Source organism: Bos taurus, chromosome 1 (genome assembly GCF_002263795.3).
Source record: "Bos taurus isolate L1 Dominette 01449 registration number 42190680 breed Hereford chromosome 1, ARS-UCD2.0, whole genome shotgun sequence".
Lineage (NCBI taxonomy): Eukaryota > Metazoa > Chordata > Mammalia > Artiodactyla > Bovidae > Bos > Bos taurus.
Window position 1 is genome coordinate 56659234 of NC_037328.1, and position 22048 is coordinate 56681281.

The window sequence follows — 22048 nt, forward strand, 5'->3', positions numbered from 1 at the left end:
TATGTGCTAGAATCAGCACTGGGATATACAAATAAAGAATTGAGTTTGGGAGGAACATCAGGCATTGTTGTTAAACCAGGTTTCATCTGGATTTTATAAATGGATTCATCAATGATAAAAAATATCACCAGCCAAGTGTCTGTGGGACTATGTGTGGGTTGAATTTACCAGTGGTCCCAGCCTCTTCTCTATGTGGAGTTGCTCCCTGCTCACAAACTCACCGACCTTCTGTCCTCTGTGTTCTAGGAGAGACAGCGTCTGGAGACCATCCTCAGCCTCTGTGCTGAGTACACAAAGCCTGACAGTCGTGTGTCCCCCGGCACCACCGTGGCAGATGTGCAGAAAATCAATAAAGAGCTGGAGAAACTGCAGCTCTCGGATGAGGAGTCTGTGTTTGAAGAAGCCCTGGTGAGCCCGGACACCAGGTACAGGTGCCACCAGAAAAGCGCTCTCCACGACGCGGACCTGGCAGGCTTTGGGAGCCTCAGTCAGAGCAGTGCCAGCTTCCTCCCGCCACGGGGCGCCAGGAATGATGAACTTCTCGGGGACCTCGCCAGGACTCCCCCGCCGCCCTCCTCTGCCTTTCTGAAAGCTTCCGGCGAGTCCGCTTACCTAAGTATCCTACCAAAGGTAAAGCCGGCCACACACAGAGATTAGATACAGGGCCCGGACCGTGCATCTGCCCTGGCCTAGACATTAGGGGTCTTACTGCTTGTTTTCCAGAATGTTTGCAGTGAAGCAGCTACTCTGGTGGCTCAGACAGTAAAGAATCTAGCTGCAATGCAGGAGAACCAGGTTCAGTTCCTGGATGGGGGAAGATCCGGTGGAGGAGGAAATGGCAGTCCACGCCAGTATTCTTGCCTGGGAAATTCCATGGTCAGAGGAACCTGGTGGGCTACAGTCCATAGGGGTCGCAAAGAGTCAGACATGACTGAGCGACTAACACTAACGCTAGCTAAACAAGGTGCAGCAAATTCTAGTGTTTCCTATAAAGTAACACATTTAGACTCTAGAAAATGTAGCAGTACAGAAAGAGAAAGAGAAACAGTTTGACTTTTCCCTATCCCCTCTGGTTGCATACCTGAGAGATAAACACAGAGGGTCTTCCATACCTTCCCAATATTTCTGTGAACATGTGGCAATATAAGCATATTGAATTTATATATATAATATATATATTATATATATAAACATATACACAAGTATAGTGTTCTGCATGATGTTTTTCTCCTATTGAATGTCTTGAGCATCTTTGAATATTATTATAGACCGTTCTACCTCATTCTTACTGATGGTCAACTAGTATTTTATTGTTTGGAAATACTGTTTAAATTGTTACCAATATTTTACTAATAAAATCCATATGCAGCAAATATTCTGGAATATATATATTAGCACAAATTGTGCAAATGTGTCTGTGGAGTTGGTAGGTCAAAGAGGTTGTGTATTATTCATTTTAAACAATATTTCCAACTTATAATCTCAAAGACTGTGTGTATTTCCAGGTGACTCTTGAGAAGAGTTTATCCCTGCACCTTGTTATTTACACACTTGCCGAAGTATGTATCATCAAAATTTTCAATTTGCTAAGTTAATTATGTTTTAATTTGCTTGCCAGTTTAACTAGCAAGAATACTGGAGTGGGTAGCCATTCCCTTCTCCAGAGGATCTTCCGAACCCAGGGCTTGAACCAGGGTCTCCTGCATTGTAGGCAGATTCTTTACTGTCTGAGCCACCAGGGAAGTCCCCTCCTCACTGGATCTATATTGATCTGTATCAATAAATCTGTTTCTGTTTTGTTATGTTTATTTTTTTTAGGTTCCACATGCAAGTGCTAATATGCAGTATTTGTCTTTCTCTGGCTGACTTATTTCACTAAGCATAATATCCTCCAGGTCCATCCATGTTGTTGCAAATAGGAAATTTTCATTCTTTTTATGAATATTTCATTGTCCATATTTACCACATCCTCTTTAACCATTCATTTGTTACACTTAGGTTGCTTTCATTTCTTGGCTATTATAAATAGTGTTGCTATAAACATTGAGGTGCATATATCTTTTCAAATTACTGTTTTTTTTTTTTGTTTTCTTCAGATATATACCCAGGATTGGGACTTGCTGGATCATATGGTGATTCTGTTTTTAGTTTTCTTGAGAAAGCTGCATGCTGTTTTCCATAGAGGTTTGCAGTTTGTATTCCCGCCAGTAGTGTGCTAAGGTTCCCTTTGCTCCACACCCTCACCGACATATGTTATCTGTGAACTTCTTGAGGATAGCCGTTCTGACAGGTGTGAGGTGATCTCACTGTGCTTATGACTTGCATTATTCTGATGATTGGCAATGTTGAGCATCTTTTCATGTGCCTCTTGGCCATCTGTATGTCTTCTTCAGAAAACTGTCTATTCAGGTCTTCTGCCCTTTTTAAAGCAGTTGTTTTTCTGATATTGAATTATATGAGCTGTATATTTTGAATATTAACTCTTTATTGGTCGTATCATTTGCAAATATTTTCTCCCATTCAGCAGGTTGTCTCTTCATTTTGGTGATGGTTTCCTTTGCTGCGAAAAAAAACTTTTAAGCTTAATTAAGTCCTGTTTTTTTAGGGGGAGGGGGTTCCCTTGTACGTGACTCTATTTTCCTCTTGCTGCCTTTAAAATTCTCTTTTTAATCTCTAGCTTTTGCCATTTTAATTATGATATGTCTCAAAGTGGGTCTCTTTGAGTTCATCTTCTCTGAAACTACCTGTGCTTCCTGTACTACAAATCTGTTTCCTTCTTCAGCTTTAGGAGCTTTCAGCCATAATTTCATCAAATACATTTTCTACCCCTTTCTCTTTTCATCTTCTGGGACCCCTGTAATGTGAATGTTAGAACACTTGATGTTGTCTCAGAAGTCCCTTGGTTGGTTTTTCTTGTTGCTATTTATGATTGGATGATTGCATTATTCTCTCTTCAGGATTTCTCATGTGTTCTTCTGTATCACCCAATCTGCTATTAATTCCTTCGAGTATATTCTTCATTTCAGTTGTTGTATTCTGGAGCTCCGTTTTTTAAAATATGTTTTAGTTCCTTGTTAAAATTCTTATTCTTTGTGTCTTTTTTTTTTTTTAACCCAATTCAGTTGACATTCTTATTACTAATACTTTGAACCCTTTTATCTGGTAAATTTTTATCTCTGTTTCATTAGGATTTTCTTCAGGTCTTTCTTCCCCCTTGTTCTTTCATTTGAAACATTTTCCTTTGTATTCCCATTATGTTTAACTTTATGAAATTTGTTGAAATATTTACATATCCTGATCTTGAATGGGGTATCCTTGTGTGTGAGTGCCTCTATGTGGTCTGCAAGTGCCCAGTGGCTTTGGTGGGAAAAGCTGGATCTGAAGTGAGCAAAGATCCCATCTTCTCCTGGGGTGTGCTGGCAGCTGTTATCTTGGTGAGAGGTAGGGCTGGAGATGGAGGGGCTAGAGCCCCAGCCAGGGGAAAGCTGGCTTCTCCCATGTTCAGTGGCTGTCACTTCCCTGTCTGGGTGTCAGCAGAGCTCAAGGTGCTGGACCAGAAGCCCTGAGGGTCAAGTCCAGGCGGGTTCCTTTTCTTCTAAATGTGCACTCCCTCCCCTGAATACAGCACCTCTGTCCTGGTGGGGAGCTGCTCAGGAGCAAGAGAAGCTAGATCAGGCACTTGTTGCAGACAGGAGCAGTTGTGGGAAACCAGCCAGACTCTCCACACTGTTTTCAGTCTGCTTCCTCCCCCTTGTTACCTAGAGCAGGCAGACGTGTGCACCTGCTCTTCGTGAGCAGAGTCTCCGCTTCTTAAGCCTCTCCTGTAAGTCCCACAGTTTTCAAACCAGCTAAGGGAACCTGTCTTCCCTGGGTTGGACCCTACGGCTGGTGTGCCCTAACTTCACAGGGGGCATCTCTGAGCCCATCATATCCCCCCTCCTCCTCTGTGTCCTGCTTGGGGCATGGGTCCTGCTTGCTTTCATCTCCTCTCTTCATGCCCGATTCCATGTGGATCTTTACTGCCTTGCTTGTAGCAGAGCCTTTCCTCCAGACTCCTGTTTGTGTCCAGCTAAAGCTGGATACATCTAGATGTATCCTTGATGTGTTTGTCAGGATGGTGAGCTCGGCGTCCTCCTACTCTACCATCTTGATCTCCCTTGTCTTCCTTGTCACTGATTTTTTAAAAAAATGCTTTGTCTCAGTACTAGGAGCTATTGTGGTGATAAGGACATTAGTCTTTTATCATGAGTCGTCTTCCCCTTGACATTATTAATGACTGTTTCAGATATATTGGACATTTATCAGTTCAGTTCAGTCGCTCAGTTGTGTCAGACTCTTTGCAACCCCATGGACTGCAACATGCCAGGCTCCCCTGTAAACTCCCGGAACTTGCTCAAAAACTCATGTCCATTGAGTTGGTGATGCCATCCAACCATCTCATCCTTTGTCAGCCCCTTCTCCTGAAAAGGTTGTGTAAAGAGTTTCTATTTGTCCTCCTTGCTTTCCTAGAGTATCTCCTATTATTTACATCTTGCCTAAGTATGATGGTGGGCTTCCCTGGTGGCTCAGATGATAAAGAATCTGCCTGCAATGCAGGAGACCCAGGTTCCACCCCTGGATCAGGAAGATGCCCTGGAGAAGGAAACGGCAACCCACTCCAGTATTCTTGCCTGGAGAATCCCATGGACAGAGGAACCATGGACAGAGGAACCCTACAGTCCATGGGGTCGCAAAGAGCCGGACACGACTGAGAGAGTAACACATATAAGTATGGTACATTCATCAAGATTTATGAACCAATTTTGATATACAATATTGACTAAAGACTGCAGTTTACATTAAGGAGATCTTCTCATATTGTATGCTTCCCTGATAACTCAGATGGTAAAGAATCCACCTGCAATTCAGGAGACTTGGGTTCAATCCCTAGGTCAGAAAGATCTCCTGGAGAAGGAAAGGGCTACCCATTCCAGTATTTTTGCCTGGAGAATATTATGGACAGAAGAGCCTGGCGGACTGCAGTTCATGGGGTTGCAAAGAGTCAGACATGACTAAGCGACTAAGCATACACATACTTCATAGTGTATGGTTCTGTTGGTTTTGACAAGTGCAATGTGTAATATGTCCATCGTTGCTATCTTATACATAATAATGTCATCACCCTAAGAATCTCCTGGATTCAACCTATTCATTTCTCTTCCCCGCTCTCGTGAAACCTTGTGAGCCATCATTCTTTTTATTGTCTCTATAGTTTTGCCTTTCCCGGTGCAACAAAACTTTTTGAATGTTTCTAGTCAGAAATATACCTACCTATAGAGTTCGCCCGTGTATTCATCAGGACTCTGGAGTGTTCAACCCTTGTTTCTTCTAATGACTAGAAGAGTAATTCTCAAAGGAGAGGAATTCTGAATAGGACTTCTGTCTCTCCTGCTAGAAAGTTGCAGTGGTTAGAAACTAGGATGGGGGGTAGAAATAAAAAATTGTTGGTGTTCAGGCAAAGTAAATGACCCATCATTTGAACATCTGAGCTGTTGTCATCAGACATGGGGCTTCCTGCACTTTTTATCTTAAATCCTTTCACTCTTTTCCTTCATAGATCTGCCAAACTTTTGTTAAAACAGTGAGCTGTGTGCTCTGAGGACTAACTTTTGGGAGACCCATTTCCTCCTGAAGGGCTTCCCAGGTAGCACTAGTGGTAAAGAATCTGCCTGCCAATGCAGGAGACTCAAGAGACCTGGATTCCATCCCTGGGTTGGGAAGATCCTCTGGAAGAGGGCGTGACAACCCACTCCAGTATTCTTGTCTGGAGAATCCCATGGTCTTGTCTGGAGAATCCCATGGACAGGGAAGCCTGGCGGGCTTCAGTCCATGGGGCAGCAGAGAGTCAGACACAAATGAGCGTCTAAGCATACACACACACACTGTTTCCTCCTGAAGAGGGCTGTGACAAGAAAACTGTTGGATATAAATGAGCAGATTTTGACAGATGTTTCTCATTGCCCCAGTATGCTTCTGGGAAATAGGAGGACTTTGAAGCTTGGAACATCTTCCTTACAGCACACAGCGGAACACTGTGTCTCCTTTAGAGACAGGAACCATCAAGGGAACCTCTGGGTATCACACAGCAGCTTTGGCAGAGTGCAGCTGAGAGGCAGTGGGTTCCAGGGAATGGGTTTTTCATTTTTGATTCTCTGAAGACAGACATATGTTACCTTGAGACAGGAGATAGAAGAATCTTTAAAAAAAAAGTCCTGTTTTTTTTTTTTAAATGGTCTTCCTTTTTGAGTGTTTTTGGATTATTTACTTAACACAGTACAGTGTTTGTTATTATCGATCTGAGGAATGGAGAAGAATGTGAAAAACACAAAGATTTTAATGATATTTAGAAAGCCTGAAATTCACCATTTTGACTTTGCTTTTATCTAACACTTAAAGATGCAGATGACCTTGGAAACATGCTCTTTTTAATTGGCTTTATGAATCTGTCTACCACCACCTGAGGTGAAAGCTGAAAACAACTCACTCTTTTTTTTTCCTTGCAGTTTTATTGATATATAATTGACATACAGCACTATATAAATTTAAAGGGTACAGCCTAATGACTTGACTTACATGTTTTGCAAAATGATGGCTGCAATACATTTAGTTAATTCCATCTCCTCGTGTATTTGCCAAAAAAATATTTTTTCTCTTGTGGTGAAAACTTTTCTACTCTTTTTGAGTAATCATGTAATCATTCTGTCTACAGTGGAAACCTTTCACACTTGCAACACTCTCTGATCTCAAGAGGTTTCTAAGTTAATCTATCTGATTTTTTTGTATGGTAATGTATAAGGTTCCACTGAGAGTGAAGTGTTTTAATAAAATCATATATTGTGCATCCCCAGATGTGCTGTTTTTGAGTTAATTCCATCCACATGCACACAGAAAGGGGAGATAGGAGTAGGAATAAGACAATTTCCATTTACCGTACCTGCCCCTCCTTTTTTGCGTATTTCTTCTTAGAAACCTGTTGAGATCAGAGATCTGCACACACACACACACACACACACAAGGAAGGGTAGATGCAAATTGTCTTGTCCCTACTGTCTCTCCTTTCTGTGTGTGTGCAGATGGAGTTAACACAAAAACAATATATCTGGGTATGCACAATATGTGTGCTTTTATTAAAACATCACTCTCAGTGGAACCCTGTACATTACTATAAAAAAATAAGATAGATTAAAATTCCACTTTTTTCTGTCACCACAAACTAAAGCTGTTTAGTGGCTACCACACCCTTGGTACTCTTTTGTTTTTTATTTGGATATAAATGAGAGTCCAGTATCCTCATCCCTTTCTATTACAAACCAGAGTTTTAGAACGCCCCTTGAAGATTTTCCTTTTTATAAATAACAGTAGCAAAAGTCAATACCTAGATAACTTTTACTGCTACAAACAGACTATCAAGTTGTCTTTTATTAGACCTATTGTGATAAATTTTCTAGAAATGTTGAGTTATACAGATACTTAGAAGTGCCACTGTTACCTATCAATATAGTTTTGCAGATTGTTCAGTTTTTCTTTTCTTTTGATGCTTTGCTTCCACCAGTGAAAGATATTTTTAAATCATGTTGGAAGTTGAAACCTAATATGAAATGTTGACCCAACAGGATACTGGCCTTCTTAAGGCTTTCCTGCTAGGATTACTCCTCAATGATTTAGGAATGCCATTCACTATTGCAGGCATTCCTCATGCCCTAAAACTGGCCACCCAAGCCTTAGGACAATGAGATTAATTGTCTGTGAAGAAAGGTCACAGGTTGTTTTATTAGTTGATGAGATACTGGATTTAAGATGACAGTTTAAAATCTAAATATCAGCAAACAAATAAACAGAGGGCTTGAAAGGCCTTCTAATCTTTGCTCTAGTCAACCTGAGATGTGTAACTTCTCAATGGTTAAATTTTGAGAAGCAGTAAAGTAGGGTTAAGAATAAAGAATGTTAATAAAGAATAAAGAAACGGACATGATGCCTGTCTTCTTACAGTAATTTTTAGGATTGTTAAGTACGTTAAATGAATTTAGAGACACAAAATGTTAGTGGTTTCTTTGGTTAATTTGAATGTTATTTTCGGTGGTTAATGAGTGATCTTCAGCAATTTATGTATTATAACTTGGCTGCTGTTTCCAATTTGCAATTGTGAAATTATATAATCATTGACTTACTGGTGCAAAGAAATTGCTTCTTTTTCAAAGAGAGATAAAATTAAATAAATAATGCCTATATTGGCATCCCTTGCCTTATAGAAAGACTGGTCTCCACCAGGGGATATACGAAATAACTAACTTGAAATTCTTGAAAAAAGAAGCTATTTTCAATTTATTGTATCTCTTCTTAAAATAATTGGCAGTCACATTTTGGTTGCGTGTATGATCTAAATATTCCTTTCTTTTCTGGGCATTTGTTATAACTCTGTTCAGAGGTGTAAGTATGCCTTATCTCACTTAATTTCTTTGCTAACTTTCTCATTCCTTGTGAAGGATGTCAGTTTTTCCATGACATAATTTTATGAATAATGGCCAATATCCTATTTCATGTCACAAAAGCTCAGTGGCCCAGTTAGTGTCTTCATCAGTACATAGGTAAGTAGTAAATAATAAGTAGTGTGCTAATGCAAAAACGGAAACATGAAGTAACTTGGTATTAATTGTGTAATTTTAAATCATTCTGAGGGTTGCCAAAGTAGTAACGTAATACTGTCCTGCTTATTAACTTTATGGAACATATCAGTGAGGTGGGGCCAAATACCATGTCCCCATTTACCATCTTGTATTGGAAAGAATATCAATAAGGATTGCTCATTTGCAGATAGCCCTAGCAGTGGGACCCAGCAGAAATTCTGCAGACTTGTAGGAAGTGTATTCCCTTGGAGACAGGAGAGAACATGGAGCTTGTAATGAAGGTAGCAGAGTGCCCAAGAGACATTCCTGAGGAAGATGTCAGAAGTCTCCTCTAGATCCTAGTTCTCTGCACTCCAAACTTTATCTGTAACCTGAGAGAAGTCACTACAATCTCTGTGGACTACAGCTTCCTCATCTATATTACCTCTTAGTTATTTTGGTATTAAAAGGACATGAATTTGTTCACTGAACCTGATTTGTAGAAGCTTACCTGAAATGCTATCTACTGGGGTTCTCTGGGACCATGCAGAGTTCCAAGTAAACAGTCACAGGGATGCTTTTCGAGTTCAAATAGACACAGACTGTGAAATGCTAGACTTGTGACTGCTTTATTAACTGCGAAATTCTGGCACTGAAGTGTGACTAGCCCTTTTATGTGTTGATTAATCACAGACCCCAGAGGGTATAAGTGAAGAACAAAGGATTCAGGAGTTGACTGCGATGGAAGAGACCCGGATAGCAATTCTGAACAACCTTGAGGAACTTGAACAAAAAATCAAAGATATAAATGACCAGATGGAGGAATCTTCCAGAGAGGTACAAACCACGAGTTCACTTATTACCCTCTCCCAGTTTTCTTTCTTTCCTTTAGCTTAAATATAGCAATACCTCTTAGGGCACAGGCCTTGGGTAGGCCAGAATACATAGAGGTCAACATGAGCAAATATTCATGGAATGGGTACATATGTGGGGTATATATAATTGCCTTTTTAAAATGTTTCTTCTTTCTGTATTTTTATTCATCCAACGAGATAAACATAGGAAGCCATTTTTAATATATGTTATGTAACTGACTTTGTCTTAACTGGTGTATGCTTTCTGACCTGCTTCAAGATCTATCAGCTGAGGTACCATATATTTAGACATTTAAGCTCAAATCCAACAAACATTTTTGTAAGCATGTTAAGTATGAGTTGAGTATCATCTTGGCACTATGGAGGGATTTACATGTGAATCAATCATAGACCTTACTTTCCGGAGGTTTGCAAACCTCTAAAGGAGACAGACATATACAGTATGCTGCTGCTGCTGCTGCTAAGTCGCTTCAATCGTGTCCGACTCTGTGTGACCCCATAGACGGCAGCCCACCAGGCTCCCCCGTCCCTGGGATTCTCCAGGCAAGAACACTGGAGTGGGTTGCCATTTCCTTCTCCACATATACAGTATAACTACAGTTAAAGAAAAGGGTGATTTTTTCATACCTCCATGGAGTGAGAAGGAGGCGCTCATTTTGCCCAAGAAGGATCTTCATGTCTGTTCTCACAGCTGATGCAAACAGCCCATGTGTGGAAGGGAATGCTCATCTGTCATGTACAGACCCTGGAAGCCCCTCCTGCTGGCATTGCTGGAAATGCAGTGCTTGCTTGATGGACTGAGTGTAGTTTTTACTTTCTGTGCTCTAGGGACAAACAGAGATAGTGACTGCTCTCAAGATGGTTCACACTTGAGCCTGAATCTAAGCAAATAGGCAAAATTACCTTGAGAAGTAAGCGAAAAGGCGGGGAGGGCATCATAGAAAAATTAAATAAAAAGATAGCCAGTGTTCTTAGCAAGTATATTCTGGCCTCCCTACTTTCTCATATAACAATTCTGAGTCTCGCATGGACTCTCTGGAGTGTTTACTGGGCTCCATAATCTGACTGATAACAGTAGTACTCTTTGCCATTTGTACCTGTTAAAAATACACCTTTAAAGAAGGCAGCTGGAAATTTCCCTGAAGGTGAAACATGTCTGACCTTTGTTTGTGTCTTCAGCTGGATATGGAATGTGCTCTCTTGGATGGAGAACAAAAATCAGAAACAACTGAACTTATGAAAGAGAAGGAGATTTTGGATCATCTAAACCGGAAAATCACAGAACTGGAAAAGAACATTGTTGGTGAAAAGACCAAGGTAAAAAGAAAATTATATTTGATACAAATTTTTCGGGCAAAATGGTGGTCCCATTGATTAAATTTAAATGTTGTATAAATTGTGGTTTTGGATTTGTGTGTCCTGTTCTAGGAGACAGTGACACTAGAAAAAAGTCTTCAGATGAGGTAAGTCGCTGCAGACTAAGAACTGTCAGGTTCTTAGTCAGAGCAGCTGATGCTGAGATAGTAGAACCTGCTTAATTTTTGAGCTGATATTTGTGGCAGTTTATCCCTCGTGAGATGAGTGAATTGCTTTTTTCCATTAGCCTTTCTGCTCTTCTGATTCCACTTTTTTTTAAAGAATCATTTTAGTACTTTGGAACTTCTTTACTACTGATGCCCTGAAAGGATGGCTTAAGCATTTTCAAATATGGTTGCCTCACTTCTTTTCATTTTTCTGTGTATTAAAAAGGTGAATGGGAACCGTTCATCTCATCTGTCTTGCCTTGCCATTGGCTTCAATGCAAGTGCACCGCTCTTAGAAAAATACATTGGGGTTTTCAGGGGATCCTCATACACTGCCAAGTGAAAACTATGAAATACAGTTGACACTTATTTTGGAAGAAGTTTTACTTACACGTTTTAGACCATAGCCTAAATGTTAGCTGATCCTTCCTAGGGAATATGAAGAATTACTTGGAGTTTTTAGAATTCAAGGTAGTAGTTGGGTTTTTGGTTTTTGTTGTTGTTGTTGTTTTTTGTTTATTTCTTCTGGAAAATACTTCATTTACTGTCATCCTAAATTCTAAGTCAGCTACAGCTAAATTCAGCCTAAATTAAAAATTAAAATTACAATTTGAAAACAAAAACAAATGAGCTTACATTCTTTCTTGATCATCGAGTTCTCCTCTAAACTGAGAAAAAGAAAAATAATTTCAGTTTGAGTAAATTGCACTGGTAATATGTGGAGAGGATTTCTGCTGCATGTGGCTTCCTTTTTAGGCTTCTCTTTGTTTGAAACCTATAAATAATGGCATTTGATCTTGGTGCCAGAGGGTGAGCTCAAAAAGATATTGTCAGAAATTAAAATCAGATTAAAAGCTACATATCAATTTCTTGGTTGCCTGCTTGTCAAGATTCAACTGCACATCTTTTTCATGGTAAAGTTTATGTATGTGCCTTTGGGCTCCAGACTTTGAAACAGTAAAGAATCCATTTGAGTAGTGGACATATTTTTCTTTAAAAGCTCAAAACCATATGAAATCATTGATCGTCTAGTTCTGCCGAACAGGAATATTATGGTTTCCAAAGATTCTGCACTGATACAGCAAGGAACTTTTGTTGGAGGCATCAGGTGTCTTTGTTTTGGTGCTTACTAGTATTTTACTGTTTATGTCAAACTGGAAAGCTTGTGGGGCATAGGAATGGGGTATCAGATTCTCTGTGAACCTGTCTGCCTTCCCCGTCCGTGTAGTTGTTTGTCTTTGTGTAACCCACATATGACACAGCCTATAAATTCCATACACAAAAGTGAAGTAAGTTGAGTGAGTGCTAAATCTCACTTTTCAGGGCCAGTTGTGTGATATTCTCCAGACTAAGGTGGAGATGGAACTCTAGTAACATGGGTGGAAACAAACAAAGAGGAGGCTACTTACATATTGTTCTTTATTGTATCCTTCCTATTATTATTTTGAAGAGAGGGGACAGTGGGGGCTTGAAGTATAGAACCAGCTCACACAGCTGTTAGGGGATTAGTTGGTCTCGGAAGGTGGGATTATTGTCTGTCATCACATGGTATGAAAAATGACAGAAACTGGCTTTGGGTGAGAGATTCCAGAGGAGAACGAGGGAAGTGAAAGCAGACTGGCCTAGATGATGTTACTGCATATTCTTGACAACCAAACTCACATAGAGACTGAATACCTCTTGGCAGCATCACTGTTTCTCAAATAAAGTTACTCTACTGTTTTATGGCATGGCTATTTCATACCTTCCCTCTGTTCAAACTTCTAGTCCAATTTCCTCCCCTTGGCTCTGAGATGATCTCACCACCTACTTCACTTAGAAATGAGAGCATTTCATCCTCACAAAGAAAGGCTCGTGTGTGTGCGTGCTAAGTTGCTTCAGTCACGTCTGACGGTTTGTGACCCCACAGGCTGTAGCCCGCCAGACCTCTCTGTCCATGAGATTCTCCAGCCAAGAAAACTGGAGTGGGTTGCCATGCCCTCTTCCAGGGGATCTTCCCGACCCAGGGATTGAACCTGAGTCTCTTATGTCTCCTGCATTGGCAGGCAAGTTCTTTACCACTAGCACCGCCTGGGAAGCCCAAGGAAGGCTCTTTTCCCCTCAAAGACCAGTCCCTTTGTATGTGCCCAGGGTACCGTCCCACCGTCTAGAGGTTTTTTGGTCCTTCTGTTCCCAGCTCCCCCCCCATCCACTCCCTCTTTACTGGACCTGTACTGTCAGTATGCCACCGTTATTATTTTTAAAAATTGGTTCAGGATGGGGAACACATGTACACCCATGGCTGATTCATGTGAATGTATGGCAAAACCCACCACAATATTGTAAAGTAATTAGCCTCCAATTAAAATAAATAAATTAAAAAAACAAACAAAAATTTTATTATTATTTAAAAATAAAGTTCCTTCCAGTGACTATCTTAGCTAGTTTCTCTTCAGCTGTAGCCGAGCTTTTCAGTTTTCTCAGTACACTATATGATCTCTTGCTCAGTTAACCGTTCCTCCCATTCTTGTTCCACTGCTCCGTCAGATTTGCTCCTGTTCATACTACTACCTTAGTGCAGCCTAACCCACCTACTGGGTGCTTTTCAGCCCTCTTATGAGCACACTTCTGTTCAGCGTTCAAGATAAGGGACAACTCTTTTCCCAGGCACTACCCCCTACCCAACCCCTTTGCCTCCAGTACCTCACTCTTCTGGCTTTCCTTCCTGTCCTCTTACTTTTCTCTCTGACATTTCCATCTGAGTTCCCCTTGCTTCTTCCTCTGCCTCTGCCCAGCCAGTTGTTAAGAGTGTCTCTGATCTGAACCACCTTCTTCTCTTTTTTTTTTTAAGCAAGATCAAACTTTCCCAGAAGTTAACAGAAAAATTCTGTGCCTTCTCATTGGTCTGAATTAAGATAATATGCCTTGACTCATTCACTTTTTTGTTTAAAAATTGAGGTGTAATTGACATATGATATTATATTAGTTTCAGGTATCAATGTAATTATTCAATATTTGTGTACACCGTGGAATGATCTCCACAGTATGTCTAGTTAACACCCACCATCTCTTGTTGAGAACTCTCTTCTCTTGTATTTTCACATTCTTTTATAGCCAGAGCTTCAAATAACCTGTATGCACTGGTTACTGTCAAATGTATGTCTTTAGTCCACAACCTGTTTCTGAACTTCTGACTCATATCCTGTAGCCCAGCTGATATCTCCACTGAGAGATTTCTCAGGTATTTCCAGCTGAACACCCCGTAACTGAACTCTTGATCTCATCTTTCCCTTTGCCTTCCATACACCTCCCCTACTTCCATTCCTGTTTTTCCTCTAGTTTTCCCACCAGGAAATGGCATCTTTATACACCTATATGCCCAAAGAGAAACCTGGAAGTAGATCTTGATATTTCTTTCTCTATCAACCCCACTTCTAATTGATTACAATGCTATTTTTCAATTACTTTAACTTCTCTGCATCTCCCCTAATAGCATTCTCTTCAAAATCATCAACATTTCCTTTTGAGTTCCATTTCTGTTTGCTTCCCTTCAGCCCATTTTCTTCACAGCAGCCAGTGTGACTTTTAAAAAATATAAATTAGGTCACATCATTCTGATTTGTATTCCCCTGTATTTTATATGAACCTAAATTCCTTATCTGTCCTGTTTCTATTACTTTTCTCCCCTCTTCACATCGCTCACATGGTGGCCTTCTTTCTATTTGTTCAAAGATCCACCCCACCCTCTGCCCCTGCCAAGGTCCCTTGCAGATCAGCTTGCCTTGCCTGGAATCTCCTTTCCCATATTCTGTGTCTGGTTGGTTCTGTCTTTCAAGGCTTGAGCTCAGTGTTAGTTTTTCAGAAAAACTCTACCAGCCCTTTCCAGCTCAGATGGTATGCTCTCTGTTGTTCTATCAGTCCTTTCACAAATCACATTTTATCATTTATATTTGTTTTGGTTTTGTTAGATATGTATTTCCCTCTCTAGCCTGTGAAATAGAGGCAGGCACTGTTATCCACTGTTTATCCAGCTCATAAGAGGTGCCAAAATACCGCCCAGTATTCTTGGGGAATATTGTCCTTGGATCTTCTGCTAACGGCGAGTCCTGGCTGAGTCTGAACAGAAACGTGGAGCCAAACACCTGCTTAAGAGCTACGTGCAGCCAAGTTTCAGGACAGCTGGGATAGTCTGCCCAAGTGCTCATGCCAGGCGGCTCGTCGAGCCAGGGCGTAAGACAGAAGAAGGAAGTGGCCTTTACCCTTTTGGATCTCGTTTCCTTTCCCATACACCTGTTGCTGCTGTCAGATATAAACGGTGGAATGAGAAAACCAAAACCTGGAAAGATATCCCTGTTGGGCAAACTCCAATTCAGATGTCGGCAGCACATCCTGAAAGCCTGGCTCTCATTTTTTGGAGACAGGGCCTGGAGCCATAGGAGAAAAGTTTAACATCGCATGAGAGTTCAAATCCTGGTGTGAAATTATCGACATTGTTTCCTTGGCTCTCAAGATCAGACTTTAATGTTATTTCTTTTAGCTTATTTGGGAACTATCATTCTGTTTTCCGTGCTTAGTATAAATTGATGTGTTTCATAGGTGACCGCTATTTATTATATGGTACTATACTATGCTCACTTGTGTCTGACTCTTTGTAACCCCATAGACTCCATGGAATTCTCCAGGCCATACTGGAGTGTAGCCTTTTCCTTCTCCAGGAGATCTTCCTGGATTAAACCCAGGTCTCCTGCATTGCAGGCAGATTCTTTACCCTCTGAGCTACCAGGGAAGCTCAAAATATAAACTACAGACATAATAATATATACAACATAAAATATAGACATGTATTTGTTGAATATATATACATACATATATGTATTGTGTATATATATGTGCACATATATGTGTGTACATGTATGTGTGCACACACACATATATATACATATGCATATATGTACAATACATGTTTGCAGTAGCTCCCTGGACTGCCCTTTCATTGCCCTTATGGGTACCATTGTCAAGCCCATCAGTGTGCCTGTTTACAGGTGGCTCTAAGCGGAAGGCCATTTGCCTGTTGCATTCTCAGAGAGTGGCCACATCACAAGTAGAGCTCTATGAGCTTGGATGAACCCCAAACAAATAGAAGGATCAGGGTTGAACACCAACTCAAAGGGGATATTTATTTGAAGCAGTAAACATAAAGCCATAGTATTTTCTTAGAGCAAGAGAAAGGAGAGAGACTTGTTGTTAACCTCTGCATTGGAAAACTATTTTAGTTTGATGGGCTTGGTGACTGGGAAGCCACCAGAACTGTGAAGCTCAGTTTGGGCAGAGCTGGAACGGCTTCCCTCCCCCAGCGCTTCCGCTCTCTAAAGGCAAAGCCTCATTTGGACTGCTGGATGTATTTCTGCATTTGTTTATGTCCATTTCCCTTCTGTCTTTGTCTATTTCTGACAACATAAAAAATTCAGAAGCGAAAATAGCTTTTCAGTGTCTCTATTTTTGGATTATCTTCTCATTCCTGCCCCTGAGCATATGACAATCAAAAATTAGTTGTACTGAAATTAAATAAAATGGTTAAGGAAAGGCTTTGCTCACATAGTCTTGTTGAAGTCTTTCCTATCACCCAGATGGGTCATCACAAAGTTCAAACCATCCTTCTGTTTTAAGATCTGTCCTCACACAGATAGACTGTGAGACTTTGTAGCAATCCTGGTCTGCATACTTTTGTAGCTAAACACACTTAAATGTGGAAACTGAAGCTTAAATCACTCCATGCCATGCAGCGTGTTCCTGAGTGAAATTTCCTTCAATTAGTTGGCTAATTTTTCTGTAATAAGCCTCGTATCTTAAGTGGTTAATTGTATTCTCCATTATCCTCTTGCCAAAGTACCTGTTACTTCCTCCCCATCCTTCCTTCTGAGCCAGGAGAAGACTGAGCCTGCCGAGAATTCCATGCAAAGTGTTAATGTCTGTTGGGTGCAGAGTCGCTGCCAAGTCACAGGCAGTGTTCAGAAGAGACCCAGCCCTTCCCGTGCCTCTTTCTTACATTTCAAAGTTAGCTCCCTGTTCAGAGGAAGTGGAAATATATTGTGGGATTTGGGGATTAGGATTCCAGATTAGGGTGATTTTTTTTCCTGATGATTGTTTGATTACATAAATTCATAGTGTTCTGATTTTCCAGTGTTTTCTACACTAAACATCCATCAATTGTGCAATTAATATGTCAAAAATCAACAGAAAAAAAAATCCTCTGAAAATAATATAAGAATGTGCCTCTCAAGAGGGTTTTCAACAATTACCCATCTATGGACATAGGTCCATGATCTTTCCTCTATAATTCTGAAAAGTTTTGTAGGGAAAAACATTTTTTTTAGTCAGGTTGGCATCAAAACTTATGGTTGCAAAACTTGACTTGGACTGATATTCATACTTGATATGAATATTCATAAGTAGCAGCAGAAATAGAAGTATATTTGATTATAGGGTATTGCCCCAGACCTCACTGAAAATGCCATACAGTATATGCTTTATAAACTGTGTTACCTCAATTAAATGCAGGATATTCTGAAACCTAGAACACATTTGGCCTTACAAATTTCAGATAAGTAATTTTGGCTCTAAAACAATTGCCTGATCTTGAACCTCTGAGAATACATGCCTCTTAAACCTCCCCATGTGGTTTAGGAACTGGAAAGAAAGAGACTGGAAGGTGTATGGAGAGGACTTTGAATGGGCCATCCTTAAAAATGATGGCTTAGAGGGGGTTTTCCTGGTGGTTCAGTGGTAAATAATCTGCCTGTAATGCAGGAGACACAGGAGACTTGAGTTTGATCCCTGGGTTGAAAAGATCCCCTGAAGAAGGGCATGGCAACCCACTCCAGTATTCTTGCCTGGAGAAATCCGCATGGACAGAAGAGCCCAGTGGACTACAGTTCAGGGACTCGCAAAGAGTTGAACACAACTGAAGTGACTGAGCTCGCACCCATGCATCCTTAAAAATGATGGCTTAGAGGGCCTTCCCTGGTGACTAAGTGATATAGAGTCCCCCCAGCAATGCAGAAGACACAGGTTTGGTTCCTGGTCTGGGAAGATCCCCACATGCTGCAGGGTAACCCTGCTCCACAACTATTGAGCCTGTGCTGTAGAGCCTGGGAGCCTCATCTCCTGACCCCACACACCCTAGAGCCTCTGCTCCACAACAGGAGGAACCACCACAATGAGAAGCCCTCACACTGCATTGAAGAGTGGCCCCTGCTTGCCACAGCCAGAGAAAAGCCCATGCTCAGCCACTAAGAACCAACACAGACAAAAATAAATAAAAGGATACATTAAATTATTAGCTTAGGTATTATGAATTTTAACGTATCTGTGCATCAGTTGCAAACTTGACACAGTGTTTCAAGAAACATGGCTTCAGTACCTCTTTGTGCTGGATTCTGTTCTGAATACTTTGGAAATTACAAATATGAATTTTAATTTTTCAGAAAACCTTTATCAAGCTAATAGGGCTGCCAGATTTAGGGCTGCCAGGGGATCTTTCCAACCCAGGGATCGAGGCAGTCTCCTGCCTCGCAGGTGGATTCTTTACTTGCTGAGCCACCAGGGAAGCCCCATCTGAAACATACTTATATTTAAAAGCAGGTTTTCCTCGTAGCTCAGATGGTAAAGAATCTGTCTGCAATGCAGGAGACCTGGGTTCGATCCCTGGGTTGGGAAGATCCCCTGGAAAAGGAAATGGCAACCCACTCCAGTATTCTTTCCTGGAGAATCCCATGGACAGAGGAGCCTGGCGGACTACAGTCAATGGGACTCAAGAAGAGTCGGACATGACTTAGCAACTAAACCACCACCATACATTTAGAAAATCATTTGTTGTTCATCTTAAGTTCACATTTAACTGGGTTTCCTCTATTTTATCTGGCAACCCTATAAACTAATGAAGTAGGCATCTTTACAGGGTAAAGTCAAACCAAATATTAGTTAGATGTTGTAAAATTACGTTTTTATTGGCATTCAAAAATTTTCTGTGTGGTAGTGAAATTATAATAGAGCCAGTGAGTTAAATTTCAGTTCCTTCCTTTGAGACTACAACATAGAGAAAATTTATTGTCTTTTAACCAGAGATTTGACAAAATAAAGTCTTGGATTTTTAAGTTTATTCAAGATTATTGGCAACTCCTGTGTACATGTTCAAATTACTAAGGTAAATTTATACCTTCTCCTGATCATTGGTATGATTAGAAGACAGTCATTTTACTTCTGATCTTAAAATTTGTCTTTCCTCTTTGAAAGCATTTTGGATGTTGGAATCTTACAGTTCTTTTGGGAAGAGGGGTTTACTTGAGGCATTTAATCTAAAAGTAAAAACTTTACATTTGGAATGTTACTTGTAAGAGAGGACTTTTATACTATGAAGGCAAGGTTCTAAGGTCAAATACCTTCATAACAAATTTTGATGGATTCTGTATTTTGTCCTAAGTCTTCATCCCAGAAATCAAATTTTAGTTCATTTTGTAGTTCTTTGGCTCTCACATTATTCTGGTTGGCTGAATCAGTGATTCTGGTTACGTATGAGAAAACCTGGAGAAGTTTTTTAAATGTTTCATCCCTAGCCTTATATCTCTGGAAAATAGTATATTTAAAAGCTCTCCCAGTGTATTCTAATGTGGTCAGGGCTGATAAGCACAGAACTAGCTAGATTGTACTTCATAGGGACAGTGATCAACTTACTTCTTTTCTCTTTCTCTAGTCCGTTTACAAATATTTATTGGCTGAGTGAATGAACAACTCACTGGGAAAGCAGATGTAAGCCCAACTCTATACAGCGCTTTTTACTTTCATTTGCTGGTGAAAAATTTACCTTTGGCCCTGTATACACTTTAGGAACATCAGTCTTCAATATGCAAAATAGGCAGAATCTGGCAATGAATTTATGACCCAACTGGATTTTTGCCAGTCCATGTAGAGAAGACAAGGCAATTGGAAAACAATGGAGGCAGCCGTGTCTCTAGGGAAGTCATGTACTGGTCTTTTTTAAATAAATGCCCCCCTGTACATCTGCATCTTCCTGGACTGTTCTGATTCCTGAAAGATTAATCTTATTCTTTCAACAAAATAATTTAAATTTGTTAAAATATTAAAAATGCAGTTTAAATCATTCATTTCCTGAAAATGGATTTATGAATCTAAGAAAAAATGGGCTGTCTCCCAATGTGATGTGGCAGCCTGGATGGGAGGGGAGATTAGGGGAGAATGGATAAGTGTATGTCTATGGCTGAGTTCCTACACTGTTCACTGGAAACTGTCATCATATTGTTAATCGGCTGTAGTCAATAGAAAATAAAAAATTTAAATTAAAAAGAGAAAATAGCACTGTAGTAATTAAAATAGGTGACGTTACCAGTTTGAACCTGGGGAACGAGGATGATACCTGGTGTTAATATGTTACATGTAAAAAGCTAGACTCCCCGAACCCTGGAATGTCATGGGTGATACTTTCAGCTCTAATCAACCGCTTGCCTAGAGCTAATTTTTCTTTGAAAACTTCCTGTACAATAATTAGAAGAGAGGTATATTCATTTCTTTCTGGCTCAGCTGTTGGTCTACTGTTGGCTCTTGTAGGAGTGATATCAGCTCTGCGCCCCCTGTGATTTATAGCCTGGCCCATCTGCCACTAGTGCCTCTTCCATCCTTCCCCTCACTTCCTCTGCCCTAGCTTTAGCCCCACTGAGCTTTCGCTCTGAGACCGAGGTAGTGGCCACAGCACTACTGAGAACCACAGAGAAGCCGCAGGCGGTTTTGGTGGTTCCCGCTTGCGTAATTCTTGTAACCGCCTCCTTATGTGGGATTGCCAAACGTTTTGAGCACCTCAGAAGGAAGGCACTATGTAGACACAAGGTATGTTTTCCTAGTTGTTTATTTGTGCTTATTATTAACAGTTTACAAATTGGGAGCATTAGCGGAATAGTTGGGTTATTTCTTTGGAATTAAGACCTGTCTTTTAGGCCTTTTCATATTAGATGTTTCAGTGTTTTCTATCATACATGATTTTAAATCTTAGGGCTTTGCACATTTGCTATTTGATTGGAATAAATACTTTTCTTACTTGTTTACCTTTCTGTTTGGAACTGGAATGGGTGCAAATTCTGATGATACAGTACCTAGAAACAGAACTCTTTGTGGATAAAATTCTTTTGCTATGTAATAGGGCAATCTTTGATTTGCAAGTAAGGGAAATAGAACATTTTCTTAGCCAAAAGACAACAAGTGTTCTGTATTGTTGGTTTTATTAAGGGAAAAAATGATTAATTCTGAAGCTAAAGACTGACTGGTACTAGTATATTCAATTTTCTGTGAGGTAACACTTGAGAATCCTTTATTCTGTGAAAGACACCATTGCTTCTTCTTACTCCTACACAGCAGCTGTGCATAGTGAGCATGCTTCACATTAAAGACTCAGGAAACTTCCTTTCTTTTTTATTGTGAGATCTTAATTCCAAGACCAGGGATTGAACCTGGGCCCTTGGCAGTGAAAGCACCAAGTCCTAACCACTGAGCTGCCAGGAAGTTCCCTTGTAGGAAACTTTCTTGATTGTCTGCTAAAGTCTAAGTTGTAGAATCATTTTTAGGCTGATAAATGAGGTAAGAGTCTCAGTTTTATGACTTCTAGATTTAATCATTTCTAGAAAAGCACTTTTAAATCAAAATATACATTTCTAAAATACCCTCAAAATTTAAAAATGTAAGCCAAAAGTGGAGACTCAAGTGCACTGATGTAGGTATTGATGTCATATAGTTTTAGACTTAAAATACAACATCTTTTATAAGGAATTTACACATATGTTTACATAGGAAATCCCGACCATTTGGATGAGGAAATGAAAGCGGTATAAATTTATAGGGCTACTTCAAATCTTCATCTTTCAAAAAAATTTTTTTCTGTAATATGCTTGGAAGCCAGCTTTATTTCTACCAAATCAATAATGAACATAACAAAGTCAAGTGGTGGTATTTTGCTTATCAAAGGGGC

General features: G+C 40.2%; 1 protein-coding gene across 14 annotated transcripts in view; it reads left to right on the top strand.

Moving 5' to 3' along the window:
- The window catches only part of PHLDB2 (pleckstrin homology like domain family B member 2), a 241811-nt gene that overhangs the window by 172555 nt on the left and 47208 nt on the right, over positions 1-22048 (top strand). For all 14 annotated transcript variants that reach the window (XM_015471035.3, XM_005201281.5, XM_015471043.3 and 11 more), the window contains 3 exons: positions 247-630; positions 9336-9479; positions 10697-10834. In XM_015471035.3, the coding sequence (XP_015326521.1) occupies positions 247-630; positions 9336-9479; positions 10697-10834 (666 nt within the window). The remainder of the gene's footprint in view (positions 1-246; positions 631-9335; positions 9480-10696; positions 10835-22048) is intronic.